This window comes from Rhinoderma darwinii, chromosome 1 (assembly GCF_050947455.1).
Source record: "Rhinoderma darwinii isolate aRhiDar2 chromosome 1, aRhiDar2.hap1, whole genome shotgun sequence".
Taxonomy (NCBI): Eukaryota; Metazoa; Chordata; class Amphibia; order Anura; family Rhinodermatidae; genus Rhinoderma; species Rhinoderma darwinii.
Window position 1 is genome coordinate 633440653 of NC_134687.1, and position 24667 is coordinate 633465319.

The 24667-nt window shown below is 44.8% G+C and overlaps 1 protein-coding gene across 1 annotated transcript in view; it reads left to right on the top strand.

The window, feature by feature from the left end:
- The first annotated feature begins 2186 nt into the window (after positions 1 to 2186).
- The window catches only part of LOC142657947 (uncharacterized), a 48515-nt gene continuing 26034 nt past the window's right edge, over positions 2187 to 24667 (top strand). The window contains exons 1-8 of the mRNA XM_075833548.1: positions 2187 to 2276; positions 15554 to 15717; positions 17026 to 17217; positions 17302 to 17425; positions 23614 to 23711; positions 23797 to 23875; positions 24003 to 24100; positions 24269 to 24383. Coding sequence (XP_075689663.1) covers positions 15640 to 15717; positions 17026 to 17217; positions 17302 to 17425; positions 23614 to 23711; positions 23797 to 23875; positions 24003 to 24100; positions 24269 to 24383 — 784 coding nt within the window. The 5' untranslated portion in view covers positions 2187 to 2276; positions 15554 to 15639. The remainder of the gene's footprint in view (positions 2277 to 15553; positions 15718 to 17025; positions 17218 to 17301; positions 17426 to 23613; positions 23712 to 23796; positions 23876 to 24002; positions 24101 to 24268; positions 24384 to 24667) is intronic.

Consider the following 24667-nt stretch of genomic DNA (forward strand, 5'->3'; position numbering starts at 1 on the left):
CTGCCGAGAGTGCCGAAAATAGGGGTACAGCATCCCGATCTGCTCTAAAGTACCGACGATCTCGCACAACTCTATAAGGTGAGGCAAACCAGATTCAGCTATCTTTTCCACACATTTTTCCCCTATGTTATTACCTTAGAGGAGCGCCGTTTTCTCTCTCTTTTTGTTTTTCTATTAAGCAGAGAGGGGTATAAGATGAGAGGACTACAACTCCCAACATGTCAGGCTGTTATTATGGGATATCAGATGACATTACAGGGAGGAAATATAAGAGGAGAGGACTACAACTCCCAGTATGTCCAGACTGTTATTATGGGACATCAGAGGACACTACAGAAAGAATGTATAAGAGTACTACAACTCCCAGGATGCCCAGGCTGTTATGGAATTTAAGAGAACATTACAGAGAGAAGGTATAAGAAGAGAAGACTACAACTTCCAGCATGTCCGGGCTCTTATTATGGGATATCAGGGAACATTTCAGGGAGGCATAAGAGAAGAGGACTACAACTAGCAGCATTTCCATGCTGTTATTATAGGATATTAGAGAACATTACAGGGAGGTAGGTATAAGACGAGAGGACTACAACTCCCAGCATGCTCGGACTGTTATTATGGTATATCAGAGGACATTACATGGAGGGGTATAAGATGAGAGAACTACAACTCTCAGCATGTCAGGCTGTTATTATGGTATATCATAAGACATTACAGGGAGGAGGTATAAGAGGAGAAAACTACAACTCCCAGCATGTCCAGGCTGTTATTATGGGATATCAGAGGACATAACAGGGAGGAGGTGTAAGAGAAGAGAACTACAACTCCCAGCATGTCCTGACTGTTATTAAGGGATATCAGAGGACATTACAGGGAGGAGGTATAAGAGGAGAGAACTACAACTCCCAGCATGTCCAGGCTGTTATTATAGGATATTAGAGAACATTACAGGGAGGTAGGTATAAGAGGAGAGGACTACAACTCCCAGCATGCTCGGACTGTTATTATGGTATATCAGAGGACATTACAGGGAGGGGTATAAGATGAGAGAACTACAACTCCCAGCATGTCAGGCTGTTATTATGGGATATCATAAGACATTACAGGATGGAGGTATAAGAGGAGAGAACTACAACTCCCAGCATGTCCAGGCTGTTATTATGGGATATCAGAGGACATAACAGGGAGGAAGTATAAGAGAACTACAACTCCCAGCATTTCCAGACTATTATTAAGGGATATCAGAGGACATTACAGGGAGGAGGTATAAGAGGAGAGAACTACAACTCCCAGCATGTCCAGGCTGTTATTATAGGATATTAGAGAACATTACAGGGAGGGGTATAAGATGAGAGAGCTACAACTCTCAGCATGTCAGGCTGTTATTATGGTATATCATAAGACATTACAGGGAGGAGGTATAAGAGAGGACTACAACTCCCAGCATGTCAGGCTGTTATTATGGTATATCATAAGACATTACAGGATGGAGGTATAAGATGAGAGAACTACAACTCTCAGCATGTCAGGCTGTTATTATGGTGTATCATAAGGCATTACAGGATGGAGGTATAAGAGGAGAGGACTACAACTCCCAGCATGTCCAGGCTGTTATTATGGTATATCATAAGACATTACAGGATGGAGGTATAAGAGGAGAGAACTACAACTCCCAGCACGTCCAGCCTGTTATTATGTGATTTCAGAGGACATTACAAGGAGGGGTAAAAGAGGAAATATCTACAACTTCCAGCATGTCCAGGCTGTTATTATGGGATATAAGAGAACATTACATGGAGAAAGGTATGAGAGGACTACAAGTCCTAGCATGTCCAGGTTATTATGGGATATCAGAGGACATTACAGTGAGGGGTATAAGAGAAGAGAGAACTACAACTCCCAGCATGTGCAGACTGTTATTATGGAATATCAGAGGACATTATAGGGAGAAGGTATAAGAGAACTACAACTCCCAGCATTCTCCTGGCTTCACCTCTCACACAATTGATGAAAAAACCGAATCCATCATTTCTCCACACAGAGCAGGTGCCCCGCACTCTCACAGAGCTCCGTCCCTCATGTCACATGATCATCATCACAGGTACTTCATCCACCACTTCTCCCCTACACTGATAAGCTCCGCCCCTCCTGTCCTGGTCACATGATCGTGACGTCATCACAGGTCCTTCAGTTATTGTCGTGTATGAGGTAGAGAGCTGTCGCTGGTCGGGTGTTCTCTCTGTTATCAGTCAGGAGATTTCCCATGATGCAGTGATGAGGTCAGTGTATGTTACAGGTTGTGGGAGGATAATTTTGTGTATTAGGGAGCTGTCAATCATTCAGTGACTCCGCCCCTTGCGTGATGTATTTGAGGGACATGTAACTTACTGATTTTCTTTTCTGAGGGGCTGATCACATATCCCTTCCAACCGTCCCGGATTCCTGGCGGTATCCCGCTGTCTCGGGCGTCCGGGGGTATGTCCCGCTGTCAAACTAATTCTGAAGCAGGGAGCTGATGATTCCCTGCTTCAGAATTAGTGGCTACTCCTTGAGCGGAATCCCCATTGCCGATGATCTGGCAGGGGATTCTGCTCCTAGGGGAAACTCCTGAGGTTACTATCTCCTCCTGGAGCGGAACGCAACGGGGATTCTGCTCAAGGAGTAGCCACTGACGCCACTGTCCATATATGGCCAGTGACATCAGGGATTCCCTCTAGGAGCAGAATCCCCAGCCTATGCTCTGGCTGGGGATTCCGCTACTAGAGGGAGTCCCAAAGGCTCTATCTACAGGGGGTTGGGGCACTATCTACAGGTGACACTGTGGCACTATGTACATGGGCACTGTGTCACTATCTACAAGGGCACTGGCACAACGGGAAGCTAAGGGGGCATTATACTGTATGGGGCAGCTATGGGGCATTATGCTGTATGGGGGAATTTGGGCATTATACTGCATGGGGGAATCTGTGTGGGCATTATACTGTATGGGGGCTTCTGTGTTAGCTTTATACTGTATGGCGGCAGCTATTTGGTATTATACTGTGTGGGAGGCACTATGGGAGCATGATACTGTGTGTGGGCAGCTATGGGGGCATGATACTGTGTGGGAGGCACTATGGGAGCATGATACTGTGTGTGGGCAGCTATGGGGGCATTATACTGTGTGGGAGGCACTATGGGGGCATTATACTGTGTGTGGGCAGCTATGGGGGCATTATACTGTGTGGGAGGCACTATGGGAGCATGATACTGTGTGGGAGGCACTATGGGAGCATGATACTGTGTGTGGGCTGAATCGGGTGTGTATGGGCGGGGATTGGGTGGGATTAGAGGCGTGGCTTTAAAAAAAAAATCTGCGCACCGCATCGGTTGTCCCTCTTTGTGTTACTTGAGAGTTTGGAGGTATGCATAAATGTCAGGGTATGTTCACACGCACTGTTTTCAGACGTAATTCGGACATTTTACACCTCAAATTACGCCTGAAAAAACGGCTCCATTACGCCTACAAACATCTGCCCATTGCTTTCAATGGGTTTTATGATGTTCGGTTCCCACGAGGTGTAATTTTACGCGTCGCTGTCAAAAGACGGCATGTAAATAGACGCCCGCGATAAAGAAGTGCATGTCACTTCTTGGGACGTTTTTGGTGCAGTTTTTCATTGACTCCATTGAAAAACAGCTCCAATAACTTCCGTAAAATACGCCGCGAAAAACGCGAGTACATGCAATTACGTCTGAAAATCAGGAGCTGTTTTCAGGCGAAAGTAGCTCCGTAATTTCAGAGGTATTTTGCTACTGTGTGTGAACATACCCTTATTCCTGTCCGTTTCCCTCCGGCGTGTTGCAGAAAAGCCGGAGGGAAACTGATGCTAGAACAGATTCTATAGCTTTCTCTGCAATTTGTTCTGGCACATGGGACATAAGTTGTGGTGCTGTTCGGTAGCATAGTTTACTACGCTATTGTTTCCGTGACAACTTAAACTTTACGGAGCGGAAACCAACTGCAACTGAAGCATTACCATTGAATCAATGGTAATGCAAATGGAAGCGATAGTCTCTGTTCGGCTTTCCGTTCATCGGTTCCTCTGTGTGGCGCTATCTACGGGGGGGGGGGGGGGGGTGTGGCATCAGGGCCGCCATCAGGAATTTCTGGGCCCCATACAGCCAAGATGTCTGGGCCCCTCTCCATTACTGGGGGTGGGATACGGAAAGTGTGGCGCTGACGTTTGTATGTTATACACAATACGTTGCCCGGGGAATGGCCCTGGGGAAAGTCCTGGAGTGACTGTCCGTGAATGACAGTGACGTCTACAGCTTTCCCAGGGCTGGAGCCTTCTACTAGCGCTCTGCCCAGGGACTCTGGCGCTGTTCCTGATGTCCATATATGTAAGTGACGTCCGGAGCTTTGCAAAGCCTGAGTACACGGCCGGAGCGTCGGCAACGCTGTGACCGGGGATTCCGGCCCTGGAGAGTCCCCTGACGTCACTTTACTTATATGGACAATGATGTCAGGAGCTTTCCCAGGGACAAAGTCCACGGGCAGAGTGAGGGTATGTTCACACGGCAGCGTCCGTAACGGCCGAAATTACGGGACTGTTTCCAGGAAAAAACAGCCCCGTCATTTCAGCCGTAACGGCATGTGCAGGCGCTTGAACGCCGCGTCCATTACGGACGTAACTGGAGCTGGTTTTCCATGGAGTCCATGGAAAACGGCTCCATTTACGTCTGAAGAAGTGACAGGACACTTCTTTGGCGCCGGCGTCTATTTACGCGCCGTCTTTTGACAGTGACGCGTAAATATACGCCTCGTGTGGACAGACAAACGTCAGCCCATTGCTTTCAAGCCGTATTTTCGGACGTAATTCCAGGCGTAAAACGCATGCAATACGTCCGTAAATAGGCCGTGTGAACATACCCTGATTGTGATTCTCTGTCCGGGGACTCCAACATTGGGAAGCTCCTGACGTCACTGTCCATATACTATTGTCAGGAGCGGTATACGTTTTTTTGTGTGGAATCTCTCTACTACGCTATTCCATCCTTCAAAAATAAGGTTTACCGACATCTACCAGCCCGACGGAGGCTAAAAGGAGATAATGGAGCCCTGTGAATTATCGTCCACGTTGTTTATAGATTACTGTAGGAGATTTTATGACGTACACGATAAACTTAGGGTAACAACACGATGTGGAGGGGCCTTAAGAGAGGGGGAAGCGCATGTGAGGATGTAAGGAGCACTAATGCTCCGCTCTTACGTTTCCATTAAAGATCAATGTGTTTTTCCACAGCAAAAATCGGAGTCTTCCCCTTTGATTTCCTTCCGCAGATGCCACAAGCGTGTAGCAGATCCGCACGAAAATAAGGCCCTGTTCACACAGAGTTTTTTGCCACAATTTTTGCAGCGGAAACCGCGTTGGAAACGGCGGTAAAAAAACAGCCGAAATCGCTTCCTATTTATTTCAACGGGAGATGGAGTTTTTTTTCCGGCAAAAAACGCTCGCGAGAAAAAGAAGCGACATGCCCTTTCTTCAGGCATTTCTGTCTCTGACCTCCCATTGACATCAATGGGATGCAGAGAAAGCCTGAAGGAATTTCAAGGCAGATTTTACTGCCTTCAAAATACTGTGTGAACAAGGCCTAAGTCCCATTGTCATTCAAAGTTGCTCATCCTTGGCTTTTCCATGTAATATAAGTCGCACGCTACTTATTGCTGTGGTGGATTTCTTTTCATGGTGCGGACAAAAATACACGTGGAAAATGTGAACTGGGTTGCGGAAACCTCACATGCCTGGGATGCAGAATCATCGGCATGTCATCGGATTCCGTATCAAATCCAACATGTGTGAACGGGGTCTTAGGGGGGATTCACACGAGCGTGTATTCAGTCCGTGCGGGCCGCGTGGTTTTCACGCGGCACGCATGGACCAATACAAGTCTATGGGGCAGTACAGACAGTCCGTGCTTTTTGCGCAGCGTTTGTCTGCTGCGCAAAAAGCGCAACAGGTTCAATAACTCTGCGTATTTCGCGCATCACGCACCCATTGAAGTCAATGGGTGCGTGAAAACCACGCAGGTTGCACGGAAGCACTTCCGTGCGAACCGACTGAAACAGCGCACCAGCTGTCAAAAGGATGAATGTAAACAGAAAAGCACCACGTGCTTTTCTGTTTCCGAACATCCAAACGGAGTGTCTTTGCGATGAGCGAACCCGGACAACCGAACCGAACTTCACCGGGTTCGGCCGAACTCGTTTTGGCCGAACCCGGCAAAAAAATTATCGGTACGCGACGTCAGGAGATAGTCACTGTCCATGGTGCTGAAAGAGTTAAACTGTTTCAGCACCACGGACAGTGACTTCCGATCCCAATATACATGAACCTGTAGAAAAAAAAACGAAGTTCTGACTTACCGATAACTCCCGGCGTCTTCCTCCAGTCTGACCTCCCGGGATGACAGTTCAGTCCAAGTGACAGCTCCAGCCAATCACAGGCCAAGCACAGGCTGCAGCCAGTGGCGGATTAAGTAGACCATTGGCCCTGGGCTGTTACCCAAACTTGGGCCCCCCTTCCTCACCGCGCCGTAACTATTTTTAACACTACCTTTTTGGGCAAGCATTAACAGTTACGATTTCCCTTGTCACAGGGCTGTGTCCATACATACTGACAGGATCACACTGTGCAGGGACACAACCTCCTGACAAGGGGAATTGTCTATCAGTCCTGGACTGCAGAAAGACTTTTTGTGAAATACAAGGATTTCCTATAATAAACATGTCAGGAGAGGTGACAGATTCTCTATAAATCTAGTGACTCACAGGTGACGACGTCTCAGATTCTAGTAGTTTTTTTCCTCTTTTCTTCTCCATCCGGTCCAGCACTCATGACGACTTCTCCCGGCCATGACTCATTTCTGCAGAATTTGCCACTTAGACGTCTCCTCACTTTTCCAACATTTCCACACCTATAAACGAAAATAAAGTTATCATGGTGCCACATAGTGTACCCCTAAATATAATAGCACCAAACACTGCGCGCCTGAATGTAATAATACCACACACTGTAAAACACCACATACACACAGCCCCCTGTACATAGTGCCACACACAGCCCCTGTAGATATTACACACCACCATAGATATCGCCATACACAGCCCCCGCTATATATCACACATCCCCCTCGTAGAGAGCGTTACACACAGCCCCCTATAGATAGTGCCATACAGCCCCCCTGTAGAGAGCGCCACACAGCCCTCCCCCTCTTGTAAATAGCACCAAAAAGCCCCCCCTATAAAGAGCGCCACACACATACCACTGTGGATAGCACTACACAGCCCCCCCTTGTATATAGTGCCACACAGCGCTCCCCCTTGTATATAGTGCCACAATGTTATGTACACATTTAAAAACTTTATATTATAATTATATATATATATATATATATGGTATGTCTGTGTATCAGTGTGATTGATTGATTTTATTAAAAAATATTTTTACTTTTTGAGATACGGCTGCTTTGTATCCTGTATCCGTCAGGTCAGCAGGACTGACAGGATCAGTGACACGCAGGATCCACCTCAAATCTATCACATCTAAGATTATAATTTAGCGCAGGGCCCGTTTCACTGATCCCGTCAGTCCTGCTGACCTGACAGATACAGGATACAAAGCAGCTGTATCTCAAAAAGTGAAAATATTTTTTAATGAAACGTAATTACAAAGTTGCCCCAAACACACATTTTTATTAAATAAAAATATAAAACCGACGTGATTTTTGCGAAGTTTTTTCCGTAGACAATGCAGGTTTCGTTTTTTTAGCGTTTTTATACACATCCTTTTTTGCTATTTTAGAATTTTTATTCATAAAGTTTGAAAATAATAGTAAAAAAATAAGCTTTTTTACGTTTCAGCTATTTTTTTTTGGTAATAACATTGTTTTACCCTAAAATAGACCTTTTATTTGTAATCGTCATTGTCTACCGTAAATTTTAATATATTACATGTCTATATTAGGGTAATTGGGTCAGCGCTAGCGTTACAACAATGATTGGCGGGGGGACGTTTTTTTTGGGGTGGGTATTTTATGTGTATTTATTATTTAATTTTTTTTTGCACTTTACTATTTTTTATTACTATGGTCTGATCCTCAAAGGTCAAAAAAGACTTTTGGGGAACTTTATATATTATTTTTCTTTTGTTTTACACCATGTTTTTCCACTGTAACTGGAGCTGCACAGCAGCCCCAGTTACAGGGGAAATCAGCCCTCTCATAGTGACGATTGTCACTAATAGGGCTGTGCTGGGTCTAGTAAGACCCAGCAACAGTCTGCCACTAACGGCACCCGGCGATCATGTGACCAGTCACATGATCACCGGGAGGAATAGAGACAGCGCCGCTGCTGCTGTCTCTATTCCTTTACACAGCGTTCATTGAGCGCTGTGTAAAAGAGATCAGAGAAGACAGAAGCAGCGAAAGCTGCTCCTATCTTCTCCTCAGGGTCCCCGGCAGTCACTGACAGCCGGAGACCCGACATTCAGCTACCCGATCGCACGGGCAGCAAGTTAAAACCCGAGCCGTAGAAAGTCTATGGCTCGGGTTTTAAGGACCCGTCCCTGACCGCTGGCCGTAAAAATACAGCCAGCGGTCGGGAACCAGTTGGGCAGGAGGATGCGCCTGTACTGACCTCAGCGCCGGTGACCGCCCGCCCGGCTCTTGTCTTGCTGCTTTGGAGTAACAGAACAGCCGTCCGTCGCTGTTCTGTTACTCAATGGCGGCGGCCCGCACTTGTCAGGGAGGCGTGTCCTACCTATTTCCCGGCCAATTCCCTGCTCCTCCTCATCTTCGGCCGTTAGCAGCGCTAGCGCGCTGAATAGATTTAGGAGATTATGTGCGTTTCGGGCTGCCATGGGCCCCCTGGGAGCCTCGGGCTCCGGGCGGCCGCCCGAAACGCCCATATGATAATCCGCCACTGGCTGCAGCGGTCACATGGACTGGCGCGTCATCCAGGGAGGTGGGGACCGATGTCAAGAGAGGCGCGTCACCAAGGACGCGTCACCAAGGCAACGGCCGGGAAGTTCTCGGTAAGTACGAACTTTTTCTTTTTTTTCTACAGGTTTTGCGATATTGTGTTCGGCATTCACTGTCGAGGGTGCTGAAAGAGTTAGTTCTTTCAGCACCTTGGACAGTGACGGGCGTCGACTAGCCTCATCTCTATGATGGCGGCTGCGGGAAAATCACGCAGCCGCGCATCAGACACGGATGACACACGCAGCTGTCAAATGGTTTTTGCGCGCGCAAAACGCAGCGTTGTTTGCGCGCGCAAAAACGCAACGTTCGTGTGTATCTGCCCTTAGGGTGAGTTAAAAAAAACTCTGTTAGGCCAAATGCACACGATACTTATTACGTGCAAATTTGTCGCGGGTATTTTCGTGCGGCAAATCCGCAGTGTAATACAGTGCCAGCAAAGTAAACGAGATCAAGAAATCTCATCTACATGTCGCATTTTCTGCACAAAAAATGACCTGCAGTGCGTATTTGAAAATATGCTACATGTCACTTTATCTTGCGTTTCCGCTTGCGAATTGTTTTTGACTAGATAAAAAAAAAATAAAAAAATCGGCAGCAGAAAACCTGCACCTATTTCCGCATCAAAATGTAAAAACCGCACCTAAAAACTTATAAAAAAAACGCACGATTAGGTGCAGATTTTACCTGTGGAATTACCTGTGGTTTTGATGCGGATTTTGTGCACCAAATTCCTCAATGTGTGCGTTACAGAATTGGCTGGGGATTTACAGCAAATTAACCCTTTATATTGTAAAACATTAGGATATGTTCACACGGCTTATTTTCGGCCATTTTTCTGGCCGTAACCGGGCCAAAAAAACAGCCGAAACATCAGAAGCAGAACGCCTCCAAACATCTGCCCATTGATTTCAATGGGAAAAATGGCGTTATGTTCCGATGGGCCATTTTGAAAAACGGCCGCGAAAAAGAAGTGCAGGTCACTTCTTCAGACGTTTCTGGAGCCGTTTTTCATTGACTCTATAAAAAAACATCTCCAAAAACTCAGCGAAAAACACGAGTTTGCTTAAAAACTTCTGAAAATCAGGAGCTATTTTCCCTTGAATACAGCTCCGTATTTTCAGACGGTTTTTGCTAAGCGTGTGAACATAGCCTAATAGACATGCTGCTGATTTAACCCCTTCCCTCCTCAGCCATTTTTCGGATTTTCACTTTTGTTTTTTCCTCTCCACCTTCCAAAAGCTATAATTTTTTTTATTTTTCCATCTATATTGCCATAAGAGGACTTGTTTTTTGCGGGACAAGTTGTAGTTTTTCATGGCACCATTTATTGTACTGCATAATGTACTGGGAAGCTGAAAAACATTATTTGTGGGGTGAAATAGGCAAAAAACAGCGATTACGCCATTTTTTGGCGCAATGGCTTGTTTCAGGGGGTGCCCCCTCATTCTAACACTTTAAATGCCACGGTCGCGATTGACCGCGGCATTTAAGGTGTTAAACGGGCGGAATCAAAGTGATCTTTGATTGCGCCCGTTGCAGTGAGGTGTCGGCTGCGTAAGACAGTCGTCATCCGCTGTGTATGGAGCGAGCTCGGCCAGTGAGCTCGCTCTATACTTCCCATACATACCTAACCCTTATCATATACAGTTAGGTGATATTGCGTTAAGGGGCTAAAAATCGGCAGCACGTCCTGAATTCCATGTACATTTTTTTTCTGCTGCACGTGCATGGGATTTTGACAAACCCCATTCACATGAATTAGGGCTTATTCAGACTAACATGTTAATCGTCCGTGTGAAGAACGTTTTTTTAATGGCCGTCACATGGCTGCAGGTATTTCTATGGGGTTATTCACATGGTCGTTGTTTTAACGGACTGAGTGAAGGGCCTGTAAAAAATAGGACATGTCCAATTTTTGTGCGTTTTCACGGATCCATCAATAGACTCAAATCTAAGAGATCTGTGAAAACGGGTCCCGCATGGGCTGATTTCACACACGTTGGTCTGAATAAGGCCTTATGTTGTAATTTGTTGTGATTTTTCAGTGCACAATCTGCACCAAAAATAGGAGACAAGTAAGTGGCCTTATTCAGACGTCCATGTTCGGTCTGTGATATACGGAGCGTGTGTCGACCACAGTTCAGGGAGCCGGGTTTCTATGATCATAGTCTCTCCCTTCCTGTGGGAATACTGTCCCCGGTCCCGTACTGAAAGCATCACTCTCCGTATATCTTGGACCAAACACGGTTGTCTGAATAAGGCCTTAGTCTAGTTACACAGTGCGGTCAAATCCCATTTTTTTTGCCACAATTTTTGCAAAATCGCAGCAAAAACGTGATTTGACCGCACGGCGAGAATATATCCTAACAGCACAGATGCAGGTGGGTTGGGTAGCTGTAAGGGTATGTTCACACGTAGAGTCAAAAACGTCTCAAAATACGGAGCTGTTTTCAAGGGAAAACAGCCCCTGATTATCAGACGTTTTTTGAGCAACTCTTTCGCTGCGTTTTTACGTCCGTTTTTGGAGCTGTTTTCATTGGAGTCCATGAGAAAACGGCTCCAAAAACTTCCCAAGAAGTGTCCTGCACTACTTTTGACGAGGCTGTAATTTTACGCCCCGTCTTTTGACAGCGACGCGTAAAATGACAGGTCGTCGGCACAGTACATCGTAAAGCCCATTGAAAGTAATGTGCAGATGTTTGCCGAGGTATTGGAGCCGTTTTTTCAGACGTAATTCGAGGCGTAAAACGCCTCCATTACGTCTGAAAATAGGTTGTGTGAACCCAGCCTAAAAGTGCTAAACGCTAGCTACTCCCTGAAGCTAGGGCTAGTGTTTGGCGTCTTTGCAGGCTCACATGGCTGCTTTGAAGATCTGATCTGAGGTCAGTGGACAGCAGCTGCCTTGTGGGCTCTGCCTCTAGGCGCCGGCGCTGCATTGAATATTACATACGTGACCCTAAAATGTGTGTGTCAGACTGCAGTGTAGCGCCAAGGCCGGAGCAGAGAAGGAGAGCCCTGACATGGTACACAAAGTGTATCTAATCTATCATGTATCCAATCTATCACAAACTATGCGCTACTCTGATAAAATTGACATATTTTCAGACCCTAGACGACCTTTTTGGTGGACCATTGTGGTAAAAACTGATGACAACTAACAACAACTGATGGTTTTGTAGTAAAAATTGTGAAAAAGCCTGATGGCAACTGATACATTTTTGCATCAGTTTTTGCAGTAGTTGTAATCACTTGAGACAAAAAAAACTGATGCTGATACAACTGATATATGTGAACGTGAATAGAGGAATATTCCGGTGTCAATAAATTTTATTCTTCGTATAATTATTGGACAATATTATAATATACTTTTTTTTTTTTATAATTTCCTCACAATTTTCAAGATCCCTGCTTGTTGTCATTCGGTAGGAACCTTCATTGGTTTCTTTCTAGTGAATAAAATTCTGTCCAGGGTCATCTGATGGACACACAGGCGCACGGCTCGTTACAGGGTCATGTGATTGACACACACGTGCACGGCTCTTTACAGGGTCATGTGATGGACAAACAGGTGCACGGCTCGTTACAGGGTCATATGATGGACACACAGGCGCACGGCTCGTTGCATGGTCACGGGATGGACACACAGATGTACGGCTCATTACATGGTCATGTGAAGGACACACAGGTGCAGATCTCTTTACAGGGTCATGTGATGGGCACAGAAGCACGGCTCGTTACAAAGTCATGTGACGGGCACACAGATTCACGGCTCGTTACAGGGTCTCGTGACGCACATACAGATGCCCGGCTCGTTGCATGGCCATGTGACGGACACACAGGCTGAGCTTGTTGCAGGGTCATGTGATTGACACACAGGTGCCTGTCTCATTACCTGACCATATGAAGGACACACAGGGGCTGAGCTCGTTGCAGTGTCATGTGATGGACACACCAGTGCTGGGCTTCTTACAGGGTCATGTGATGGACATACAGTTTCAAGGCTTGTTACATGGTCATGTGACGGATACACAGGTGCTGGGCTTGTTACAGGGTCATGTGATGGACACATAGGTGCAGTACTCGTTACAGGGTCATATGATGGACACATAGGTGCTGGGCTCGTGACAGGGTAATGTAATGGATATACAAGTGCACAGCTTGTTACGTGGTCATGTGTTGGACACAGGTGCTGGGATCTTTACAGGGTCATGTGATGGACACACAGGTTCAGTGCTCTTTACAGGCAGGGCCGCAGCAACCATTAGGCGAGATGAGATTTTCGCCTCAGGTGGCGGCCTGTTGCCAATGAAACCAGCCGCCACCCCCTCCTACACTATAATTGCTTTGTTCTGCTGCTGTATGTATGTACTGAGCATGGTTCTGGTGCTGTATTTATGTACTGAGCATCGTTCTGCTGCTGTATATATATATGTACTGAGCTTTGTTCTGGTGCTGTATATATGTACTGAGCTTTGTTCTGGTGCTGTATATATGTATTTAGCTTGGTTCTGGTGTTGTATTTATGTACTGAGCTTTATTCTGGTATTGTGTATATATGTACTGAGCTTTGTTCTGGTGCTGTATATATGTACTGAGCTTTGTTCTGGTGCTGTATATACGTACTGAGCTATGTTCTGGTGCTGTATATATGTACTGAGCTTAGTCTGGTATAATTATAAAGGATATATTTATAATAACAAAATTGCAGGGCAGATGGAATTGTTTTCAATTCATTGTAAATTTAAGGGAACCTGTCAGGTAGTTTTAACCATTTGAACCGCCACCATGCGGTAATACATGACCAGACAATATTTCCAAACATTCCCCTGTATGTTTTAAAAAATATATATATATATTATTACACCTCCACATTACACATACAAGAGCTTTTATGACGTCTCATTATGAATCAATAGACATTAATATGGAGCTGGTCCTGTCGTCCCCCCTATTGGCAGTAAAACAGCTTCCACTCTTCTCGGGGCTTTCTACAAGATTTTGAGGTGTCTGGAAATTTTTGCCCATTCATCCAAAAGATCATTTGTGAGGTCAGACACTGATGTTGGGGGAGGGGGTCTGGCTCGTCATCTCCGTTCTAGTTCATCCCAAAGGTGTTGGATAGGGTTGAGGTCCGGACTCGGCGGCCAGTCAAGTTCTTCTACACTAAGGTCCCCCATCCATGTCTTTATGGACCTTGTGCACCAGGACGCAGAAAAGGCTGAACCCCAAACTGCTCCCACAAAGTTGGAAGCGACAATTGTCCAGAATGTCTTGTGTACTGAAGATTTAACCCTTCACTGGAACTAAGGGGCCGACCCCTGAAAAACAACCCACATTATCCCTCCTCCACCACACACGTAGTCACCCGTAATTACGGGAGCCCCATAGACTTCTATGGGCTGCCCGTGCCGTAATTACGGCCTGAAATAGGACATGTTCTATCTTTTTTTCAACGGCACGGGCACCTTCCCGTAAGCATACGGGGAGGTACCCGTGGCCAATAGAAGTCTGTGGGCCCGTAATTACGGGAGTTTTTACGGTCGTGTGCATGGGGCCTAAGCGGGGGCAAATACTGTTCTCGATATAGTGAACATATGATCCGCCAGGTGAAAGAACACATACATACAAGCTGAGTTCAATTTAATAATAAAAACAACATGTACAGTACAGAGCCAAAATCACACACAAAATGTAATCCACAATGAAGGGGAACCATCCTGCCGAAGGCTGGGAAGGAATTAAAATTCTGGAATTGTCGTTATCTCAGATTTTAAGCCTTTGCAACAGGTTTCAGGTCTCCCTGCAGCATTGGAATAACTTCTGAGCTTGTCTCATCCTAGCCCTGTCCTGTGCAGGAAGGGGTTAAATGAATAAGATACAAGTTTATACTGATTCTAATCCCTCAAAACAATGTATCATTCTGCTCCACTCCACCTGCGCTATAACATAAGAGATCACACTTCATGTTCCCTTTATATATGATGTCACCTCAGCTGCTGCAGAACCTCACAGTTCATATCAAGACCACGTCTTGTGAGATGTCAGCAATGTCTCCCCAGTATCCGCCATGTGTCAGGTTGTCAGGAGTCAGGTCTTCATTGTCTGGAGGGGAAATGTCCTCATTTTACTCTTCTAAGCTGCAAATTCTCACCTGAGCGATATACCATAAATGTCTGATATATGGGGGTCCCACCTCTATGTGGAGAACGGGGGTCCCCCGACCTGCCTGGTGAGGTGATGACTACATTCAGGTGGAGAATGAATGGAGAGATGACCACACGTGTGCACGACTCTCTCCATTCTCTTGTATAGGAGATCGAGACATAGCCGAGCACAGCCAGAGGTGGAGCCGCATCTATCAGACATTTTTGGCATATCCTGTGGAGAAATGTCCGTGTTGGGAATACCCCTTTATTCCATGTGGTGACGGCTCTGAGAAGATGTTTCTCTCAATGATCAATAGGTGAGGTTCTGTATTTCACACATGATGTTGTCCCCTGTATGATCTCCATCTTCTCCTTTCTTCATAAAGACGTCTGCAGTACTAGATCCTCCACTTTCTCCAGTTTTCTCATCTTCTCCTCCACAACGTTCCTTCTCCTGAATGACCCACCAAGAATGGACAAGGACAGGAATGAGATGAGCAGAAGAATATTAAACTTCACCTTGGAGATCATCTACCTGTTGAGCGGAGAGGTAAACTTTTCTACATTATAGAACAAGTCACACATAGGGAAGAGACAATACATAATAGGAAGTAATAGGAAGAATCCAGTGTCCTGTATAACAGCGTCCAGACCTTCCAAGTGACGTCAAGAAGCTGAAGATCAGCCACCAATATGGTCAGTTATGTGTCATGTCACCAATGCAGCAATAGTAATGTTGTAGAGCAATGACAAGGAACCAGGAGGATCAGGATGACATCTATATAGAAACATAGAATATGATGGAAAGAGCTTTTCAATAGACAACTGGGCGTGTTTACTCGTTTTACCAACTGGGCGTTGTGAATAGAAGTGTATGACGCTGACCAATCAGCGTCATACACTTCTCATCGTTCCCACCCAGCTTCTTTCACTGCACAGACACACAGTGTGTTCTTGCGAGATCACGCTGTGACGTCACTTACTCCCACAGGTCCTTCACCATCTCGTCGGACATGAGAAGACACATCGGCTCCAGGCGTCTGAGAGGGTACAGTTGAATCTGCAGCAGCATCACCGTGTGCAGGTAAGCATAGTGAGCTCCCCTAGAGACGAGCATATTACCCTCTCGGACGCCTGGAGCCGATGTGTCTTCTCTCGTCCGACGCGATTGTGAAGGACCTGTGGGAGGAAGTGACGTCACAGCGTGATCTCGCGAGAACACGCTGTGTGTCTGTGCAGTGAAAGAAGCTGGGGGGGAACGATGAGAAGTGTATGACGCTGATTGGTCATCGCCATACAGTTCTATTCACAACGCCCAGTTGGTAAAAACACAATTCACGCCCAGTTGTCTATTGAAAAGCTCATTTGCATAAATCTAGAATTGCTCATAACTTGGGCAAAAATGATCGTTTTTAAAAAAAAAACAACAACTTTACTGTTATCTACATTGCAGCGCCGATCACATTCAATAGGAGATAGGGATTTTATAATCTGGTGACAGAGCCTCTTTAAAGAAAGTCATTTGTATATCCTGGAGGAAAGGGGGGACATATTAAACTAACTATAAGAGGTGTGCATCCACTACGTGTCGAGGAAGCAAGTTTTCTACATTAACATAGAACAGGGTTTTTTACTGTAAGAGCAGTCACACTATGGAACTCTTGTTTGAGGAAGTGTTCATGTGGAATTCACTGAAATGGTCATAAAGCGGCCTGGATGTCTTTCTTGAGTGTAATAATATTCCAGGTTGTTTGTACTAAATCTCTGGAGATGGGTCGTTGATCCAGGGATTTATTCTGATTGTCAGATATGGAGTCGGGAAGGAATTTTTCCCCTAAATGTCTCTCTCCATACACAGGCGTACACAATAGTGAAGAAGACGTCGGGTGACTGTACGACTCCCATCATCCATCTCCATGAGTCAGGAGGATGGAACAGTAGTCAGAGCCCCATCACAGAGCCTCCCCCTCACTCCCGGATACATGAGAAGAACAATAAGAAGAAGATCTTAGAACTGATCTACAAGATGACTGAACTGCTGACTGGAGAGGTGACACTGCTGGGAATGCTGGGAAATTCTACAGTAACAGCACTGGAGGTGTCTGGGTGATGACTGTATCATTGTGTGTGTCAGGTTCCTATAAGGTGTCAGGATGTCACTGTCTATTTCTCCATGGAGGAGTGGGAGTATCTAAAAGGAAACAAAGATCTGTACGAGGAGGTCATGATGGAAAACTACCAGCCTCTTACATCACAAGGTAAGAAGCGATATATATACTTACAGTACTGTGCAAAAGTTTTAGGCAGTTGTGGAAAAATTCTTCAAAGTAAGAATGTTTTTAAAAATAGAAGTGTTACAAGTTTTTTTTTATCAATTGACAAAATACAAAGTGAATAAACAGGAGAAATCTAAATCAGATCAATATTTGGTGTGACCACTCTATGCCTTCAAAACCGCATCAGTTCTACTAGGTGCACTTGCATAAAGTCATGGATTTTGTAGGATTATATTCAAGTGTATGATAAACCAATTATACCAAACAGGTGATAATGATCATCATTTTCATATGTCGGTTGAAACACAGTCATTGACTGTAACAGAAACAGCTGGGTAGGAGGCTTAAAACTGGGTAAGGAACAAACTCTGCTACAAAGGTGAAGTTGTGGAAGACCGTTTCATGTCACAGGTCCACCATGGCAAGACTGAGCACAGCAACAAGACACAAGGTAGTTATACTGCATGAGCAAGGTCTCTCCCAGGCAAATATTTCAAAGCAGATTGGGGTTTCAAGATGTGCTGTTCAAGCTCTTTTGAAGAAGTACAAAGAAACGGGCACCATTAAGGAACGTAGACACAGTAGTCGGCAAGGAAGAACCGTGCAGCAGATGAAAGACACATCGTGCTTCCCTTCTAAATCGGAATATCTCCAGCAGTGTCATAAGCTCAGAACAGGCAGAAAGCAGTGGGACCAAGGTACACCCATCAACTGTTCGGAGAAGTCTGGCCAGAAGTTGTCTTCATGGAAGAATTGCGGCCTAAAAGCCATACCTTCGACGTGGAAACAAGTCCAATCAATTCAATTACGCACGAAAACATAGGAACTGGGGTGCAGAAAAATGGCAGTAGGTGCTTTGGACTGATGAGTTGAATGTGAAATATTTAGCAGTAACAGAAGGCAGTTTGTTCGCGGAAGGGCTGGAGAACGGTACAAGAATGCGTGTCTGACACTTTTGAGCCTCTAATCCTGGCACAATGCCGTAAATAGCACTAAGCCTCGAATGTTGCATGGTGCACTTTCCCTTCTGAGCCGTGCTGTCTGCCCAGGCAGCAGATAACAGTCACATATGGGGTACTGCTGTATCCAGTAGAACCTGCATAACATATTATGGGGTTTATGTCTCCGGTGGCACAAGCTGGGCACAACATATTTGGCACTAAAATGGAATAATTGTGGTAAATTTTTTAAATTTTCACTCTGCTTCATCCATTGTACATTCAATTCTGAAAAACACCTGTGGGGTCAAAATACTCACTACTCCCATAGATGAATGCCTTGAGAGGTGTATTTTCCAAAATGGAGTTCCTTCTTGAGGGTCTTCACCGTACTGGTACCTCAGGGACTTTTCAAACGTGACATGATGCCCAGAAGTCATTCCAGCAAAAACTATGCTCCAAATGGCGTTCCTTTCCTATTAAGCCCTGTTGTGTATCCAAACAGCAATTTATGACCACATATCGGGTATTGTGTAAAAATTGTGGAGTATTGCCGCAATCGGGAGTATCTGTGTAACAAATTGTGGCATATGTTTGTTGGTTTTTTTTCTACTATGCCTTGTGTGATACATATTATTGGAAAAATTAAATTTTTAATTTTCACGACCCATAGTCAGAAAGTATTTTGTGGATGTTTTTCTTTTTTTTAATATATATATATATATATGTATATATATATATATATATATATCACCTATAATTTGGAAACCGGATAAATCACTGGAGGGTGGGTATCGGTTGATATACCCATTACGAATTTCAGTCTAATGTATTTCGGCCCATGATTGCGTTAACAGGTTGCAAGAGCACGACTAATGCTTCTAAGTACTTCCCTAGCCCATTAATTCGCCAGACTTGAACCCAATTGAGCATCTGTGGGACCACCTCAATCATCTTATTCGCTATATGGATCCTCCCCCACGCACCCTGCAGCAAATGTGGGACGCACTGCAGTCAACATGGCTCCAGATACCCGAGATAACCTGGATATTAGCTGGTGGACATAATAATGTGACTCGACTGATATATATATCTCTTGCAACCTGTTAACGCAATCATGGGCCAAAATACATTAGACTGAAATTCGTAATGGGTATATCAAAATCCTTCTCTGGTCTTTATTGATCCAAATAAGTATAATGACAGGAAAGGTGTAGGCTTTAATTTCAGCCAATCATCTAAAGTATGGTAATGACTCTGATTCAGCCAATGAGAATATTTCAATGCATTATAATAATTCTTCACCCTCCAAGGTCCCTACAAGTTAATTTGTCTCTACTTCTTATCTCACTAGAGAATGGAGACTGCAGATAAGATGGCACAACATTAAAGAGGCTCTGTCACCAGATTTTGCAACCCCTATCTCCTATTGCAGCAGATAGGCGCTGCAATGTAGATAAGAGTAACGTTTGTTTTTTTTCAAAAACGAGCATTTTTGGCCAAGTTATGACCATTTTTATATTTATGCAAATTAGGCTTTCTTAAGTACAACTGGGTGTGTTTAAAATTATGTACAAGTGGGCGTGTATTGTGTGTGTACATCTGGGCGTTTTTACTTGTTTTACTAGCTGGGCGTTGTGAATGGAAGTGTATGATGCTGACGAATCAGCATCATCCACTTCTCTTCGTTAACACCCAGCTTCTGGCAGTGCACAGACACACAGCGTGTTCTCGAGAGATCACGCTGTGACGTCACTTCCTGCCCCAGGTCCTGCATCGTGTCGGACGAGCGAGGACACATCGGGATCAGGCGACAGAGGCTACAGTTCATTCTGCAGCAGCATCGGCGTTTGCAGGTAAGTCGATGTAGCCTCTGGTGCCGATGTGTCCTCGCTCGTCCGACAGGATGCAGGACCTGGGGCAGGAAGTGACGTCACAGCGTGATCTCTGGAGAACACGCTGTGTGTCTGTGCACTGCCAGAAGCTGGGTGTTAACGAAGAGAAGTGGATGATGCTGATTCGTCAGCATCATACACTTCCATTCACAACGCCCAGCTAGTAAAACAAGTAAAAACGCCCAGATGTACACACACAATACACGCCCACTTGTACATAATTTTAAACACACCCAGTTGTACTTAAGAAAGCCTAATTTGCATAAATATAAAAATGGTCATAACTTGGCCAAAAATGCTCGTTTTTGAAAAAAAAAACGTTACTCTTATCTACATTGCAGCGCTGATCTGCTGCAATAGGAGATAGGGGTTGCAAAATCTGGTGACAGAGCCTCTTTAAATAATTTAAACCGAGCCCTTCTCCAAGGCTGACCCCCATCCCTCATGGTAAACAATGTAATTGTCCCAAAGACAATTGATCTGCTCCTCACAAGTAATAAAACATTCAATTCAAGAACACATAACATAGAATTGCTTCAGGACAGCTGCTGACATATTACTTTTTACTTATTAAGCTCAAGATGGCTCCTTCAGGCCAAAAGATGTATTCCAACGATCCAAAATGGACGCCTACCATACAAGATGGAGTCCATTCAAAATGTTATCTTTTAAACATATTCTAATCACTTTCACACAACCACTGTCGGACAGTTCTAGCCATGTGACATGTCGCATTGTCTTGCTGGAAGATTCCATCTGCCCCAGGGAAGACAAACTGCATGTATGTGTGGACATGATCTGCAATGATGAATTCATACCTAAATCGGTTCAGAGTGTCTTCCACATGGAGGAGTGTGCCCAGAGAATACCATGAAAAAATTCCCCAGACCGTAACGCTGCCGCCACCAGCTTGTGTTCTTCCAGCAATGGTTGCAGGGTGTTTGTTCTTTGATTCTCACCTGACATGCCAACGTCCATCCGTTCGACGAAGTAGAAAACGTGACTCATTGGGGAAGGCACCTCTTTGCCAATCATCGGTTGCCCAATTCCGATACTACCATGCAAATTGAATCCTTTTTGTCCGATGCAACTTTCTTAGCATAGGAGCAGTGACAATCCGTCTGCTTCGGAGCCCCATACACAGTAGGGTTCGACAAACTGTTTGTTTTTTTAGACACACGTCTGGTAGCCCCCTGGTTGATTTTCACTGTGAGCTGCTCCCCTGTAGCGTGTTGTTCGTATGTATCCCAGTAGTGAGGTGGGCTTAGCTCCACTTAAGAGCCCTCCAGATGAAGATCCTAAGAACCTGGGATGATGCCCTTTTCTTGCTAGAGTTTCCTATTTCCCTATCCTCTTTTGATTTTGGCTTCTCTGGTTTCAAGAACAGATTCTCTCAACCTGTCCAGGTGGTTGCCATGGATAAAAAGAAATCCATGTCACTACCACAGATCAGTCCATCAGGGTGGGGAGCTCTTTCTGCATCTTTCGTACTTCAGTTGAGATGGGATATGGCTCAGGAGGAGGATACAGAATGCGACGAAGATGAAAGCGATTCTCGTCTTGTTGATTTCATTGGCTGTAGCCTACAGTATGTCAATAGACAAGGGGACACCAGCTTCTGAGGCTAGCGGAGACTCTTCCCCCCCCCCCCCTTATCCCTGTCCGTTGTCTGTCTGAAGGGATCAGAGAATGTATATGCATATTACCTCAGACAATATTTACTACATGGAGCGAAATGGTATCTAAACAAAGAGGTCTTTAGCCAGATATCTCCTTGGGAGATCTTCCCTTTTTGCCACCAGGTCAAACAAGAAATGCCACAGCCCCCCCCCCCTTCTCTCCTACCCAGTTTGGTAAAGAAGATAAGGGATGAAGGGTCATTCTAACATTGCCATTTTTTTCTCAGAGAGTCTGATTTACTTGGCTAAGGTAGTTGTCTCTGACAAACCCTTGCGTCCTATCAGACAGGGAAGATCTGCTTTCCCAGGGCCCAGAAGTGAGGAATCTTCACCTCACAGCTTGGGATTTCAGCAGCAGGTCTTGAGTAGCAGGGATTGTCTGATCAGGTGATTTTCTACTCTACTAGCTGACAGAAAGAAGGTGACATCACACATTTACCTTAGTTTGTCTTCTTCAACTTCTACAAAGAGTTGATGTATTGAGTGGTTGTGTTATCCCTACTATTCTAGATTTGTTTATCACCGCTAGATCTTAACAAAAATGTAAAGCCCAATTATATTAAAGTACGGCAGGTAAGGTGATTAACATTGATGATCTCGTTACAATGACACCTGTCAAGAATAGGATATATTAGATGGCAAGTAAACAGTCAATCCTTGAAAATGTGTTGTAAAAAGTAAAAAAAAAAATGGGCAACTTTAAAGATCGAAGGGACTTTAACAAGGGTCAAGTTGTGATAGCTCTATGACTGGGTCAGAGCATCTCCAAAATGGCCAGTCTGGAGGGGTGTTCCCAGTATGCCTTGGCTAGTACTTACTAAAAGTGGTCCATGGAAGTACAACCGGTGACAGGGTCATGGGCACCCAAGTTTCACTGATCCGCATACAAAGTGGAGGCTAGCCCTTCTGGTTCAAATCTTCAGAAGAGATACCGTACCAGAAATTACTAGTTACTGCTAGCTATGATAGAATGGTGTTAGAACACAGTGCATCGCATCTCGCTGTGTAGCCACAGACCAGTCGGCGTGCCAGTGCGGACCCCCTGTCTACCGCCGAAAGTTCCTACAATGAGCATGTGATTATCTGAACGGGAATTGCTTTTATATGCACTCTTTCATAATAAAAAAAAAATGAAAGCAAATGAAATTCTACCATGTATGTAGCCGAAAATGTTTCCTAAAAAATATACGACTCGTTCTGCAAAAGGATGCCTATAAATAGTGATGTAACCTTTAAAAATGAATTCTGGCTGATGGAGTAGGAGGAGGCAAAAACGAAAGTATTCTCTTGGTCCAAAAAGCCAAAAATGTCTCAGTCCTTTCAGTGACTTATAAGCAGGAGACTTCCTGGCACTTTTTTTTTCTTCATTTGGGCGCTCCTGATAGAGAGTTCTCCTGCGCCCTGTCATATTTAAGCGTATATAGTTGAATACTATGGCAGAGATCAGAGCCCTCGTCTTCCTGCCCCACCGTTCACTCTCATCGGCCGCATGCCACTTCAGTCCTGCAGCCTACCAAGCGATTGGACCTCAGCACAAGTAGTGGGGAGAACAATATTGTAATTTTAGCAAGATAAATAAACATTCTGCTAAGAGAAGGGTCTGATATATAGACAGATATACAGTAGTCATGTATTCAGTCACTGTGTGTTTCCTACAGATGGATCCAGCAGGAGAAATCCACCAGAGAGGTGTCCCAGTCCTCTGTATTCCCAGGACTGCCCAGAGGAAAATCACAATGTCCTGGAGAATCATCAGGTAGATGGTGCCAAAGTCTCACCAAAATATAACCATAAAGTAGTTGAACCCAAGATCAATTGACATTTTTTTCTTGTCTGTTTAGGGTGAAGATCTGATTGATATTAAGGTTGAGGTTAAAGATGAAGCAGAAGAGGAGACGGATTTACGGGCTGATCAGCAGTGTAAGGAGGGGGAGAATTTCATTCCTTGTAAAAAGAAAAACCTGTTTTGCGGGTCACCAACAAACTACTCTCATGATCTCATCGTCACATGTAAACAATCTATTCCTTCACTGTGTGTTTCCTACAGACGGATCCAGTAGGAGAAATCCACCAGAGAGATGTCCCAGTCCTCTGTATTCCCAGGGCTGTCCAGAGGAAAATCACAATGTCCCAGAGAATCATCAGGTAGATGAAGCTGAGTCCTATACCAGATCTATATAGGGGGGTGTGGAGCTTTTTTGGTCCTGCGGTCATAGATGTGGTCATAGATTTTGGTGGTTTTTTTATGTTGGTTTGTTAGATTCTTTGCACTCTCTGCTGTATTGTAATGAATTATTACATATGTGAAATCAGGGGGAAGATCTGACTAATATTAAAGTGGAGGATGAAGAAGAAGAAGAGCGGGTGAGGGGCGATCAACCGTGTAAGAGTGAAGTGGAGGAGGACATTCCAGGAGGTGTTACCACAGGTAAGTAATGATGAATTTAGAACGTGGATTCCGAGGTTTCTTAAAGGGAAGGTGTCATGATTTTTTTTTATTTTTTATTATTATATGGCTTTTAATATGATATTAACATAAATTGTATTCATTAGTGTTGTCACTTTCTACTTTTTACTGTGTTTTTACTTTTACTTCTCTATGCGGGCTGCCATTTTTTTATTCATCTCTGTATGTGTCGATTAACGACACATACAGAGATGCTATACTGCACATACAACCCCATAGAGAATGCGAACGGGAGCTGTTTCATT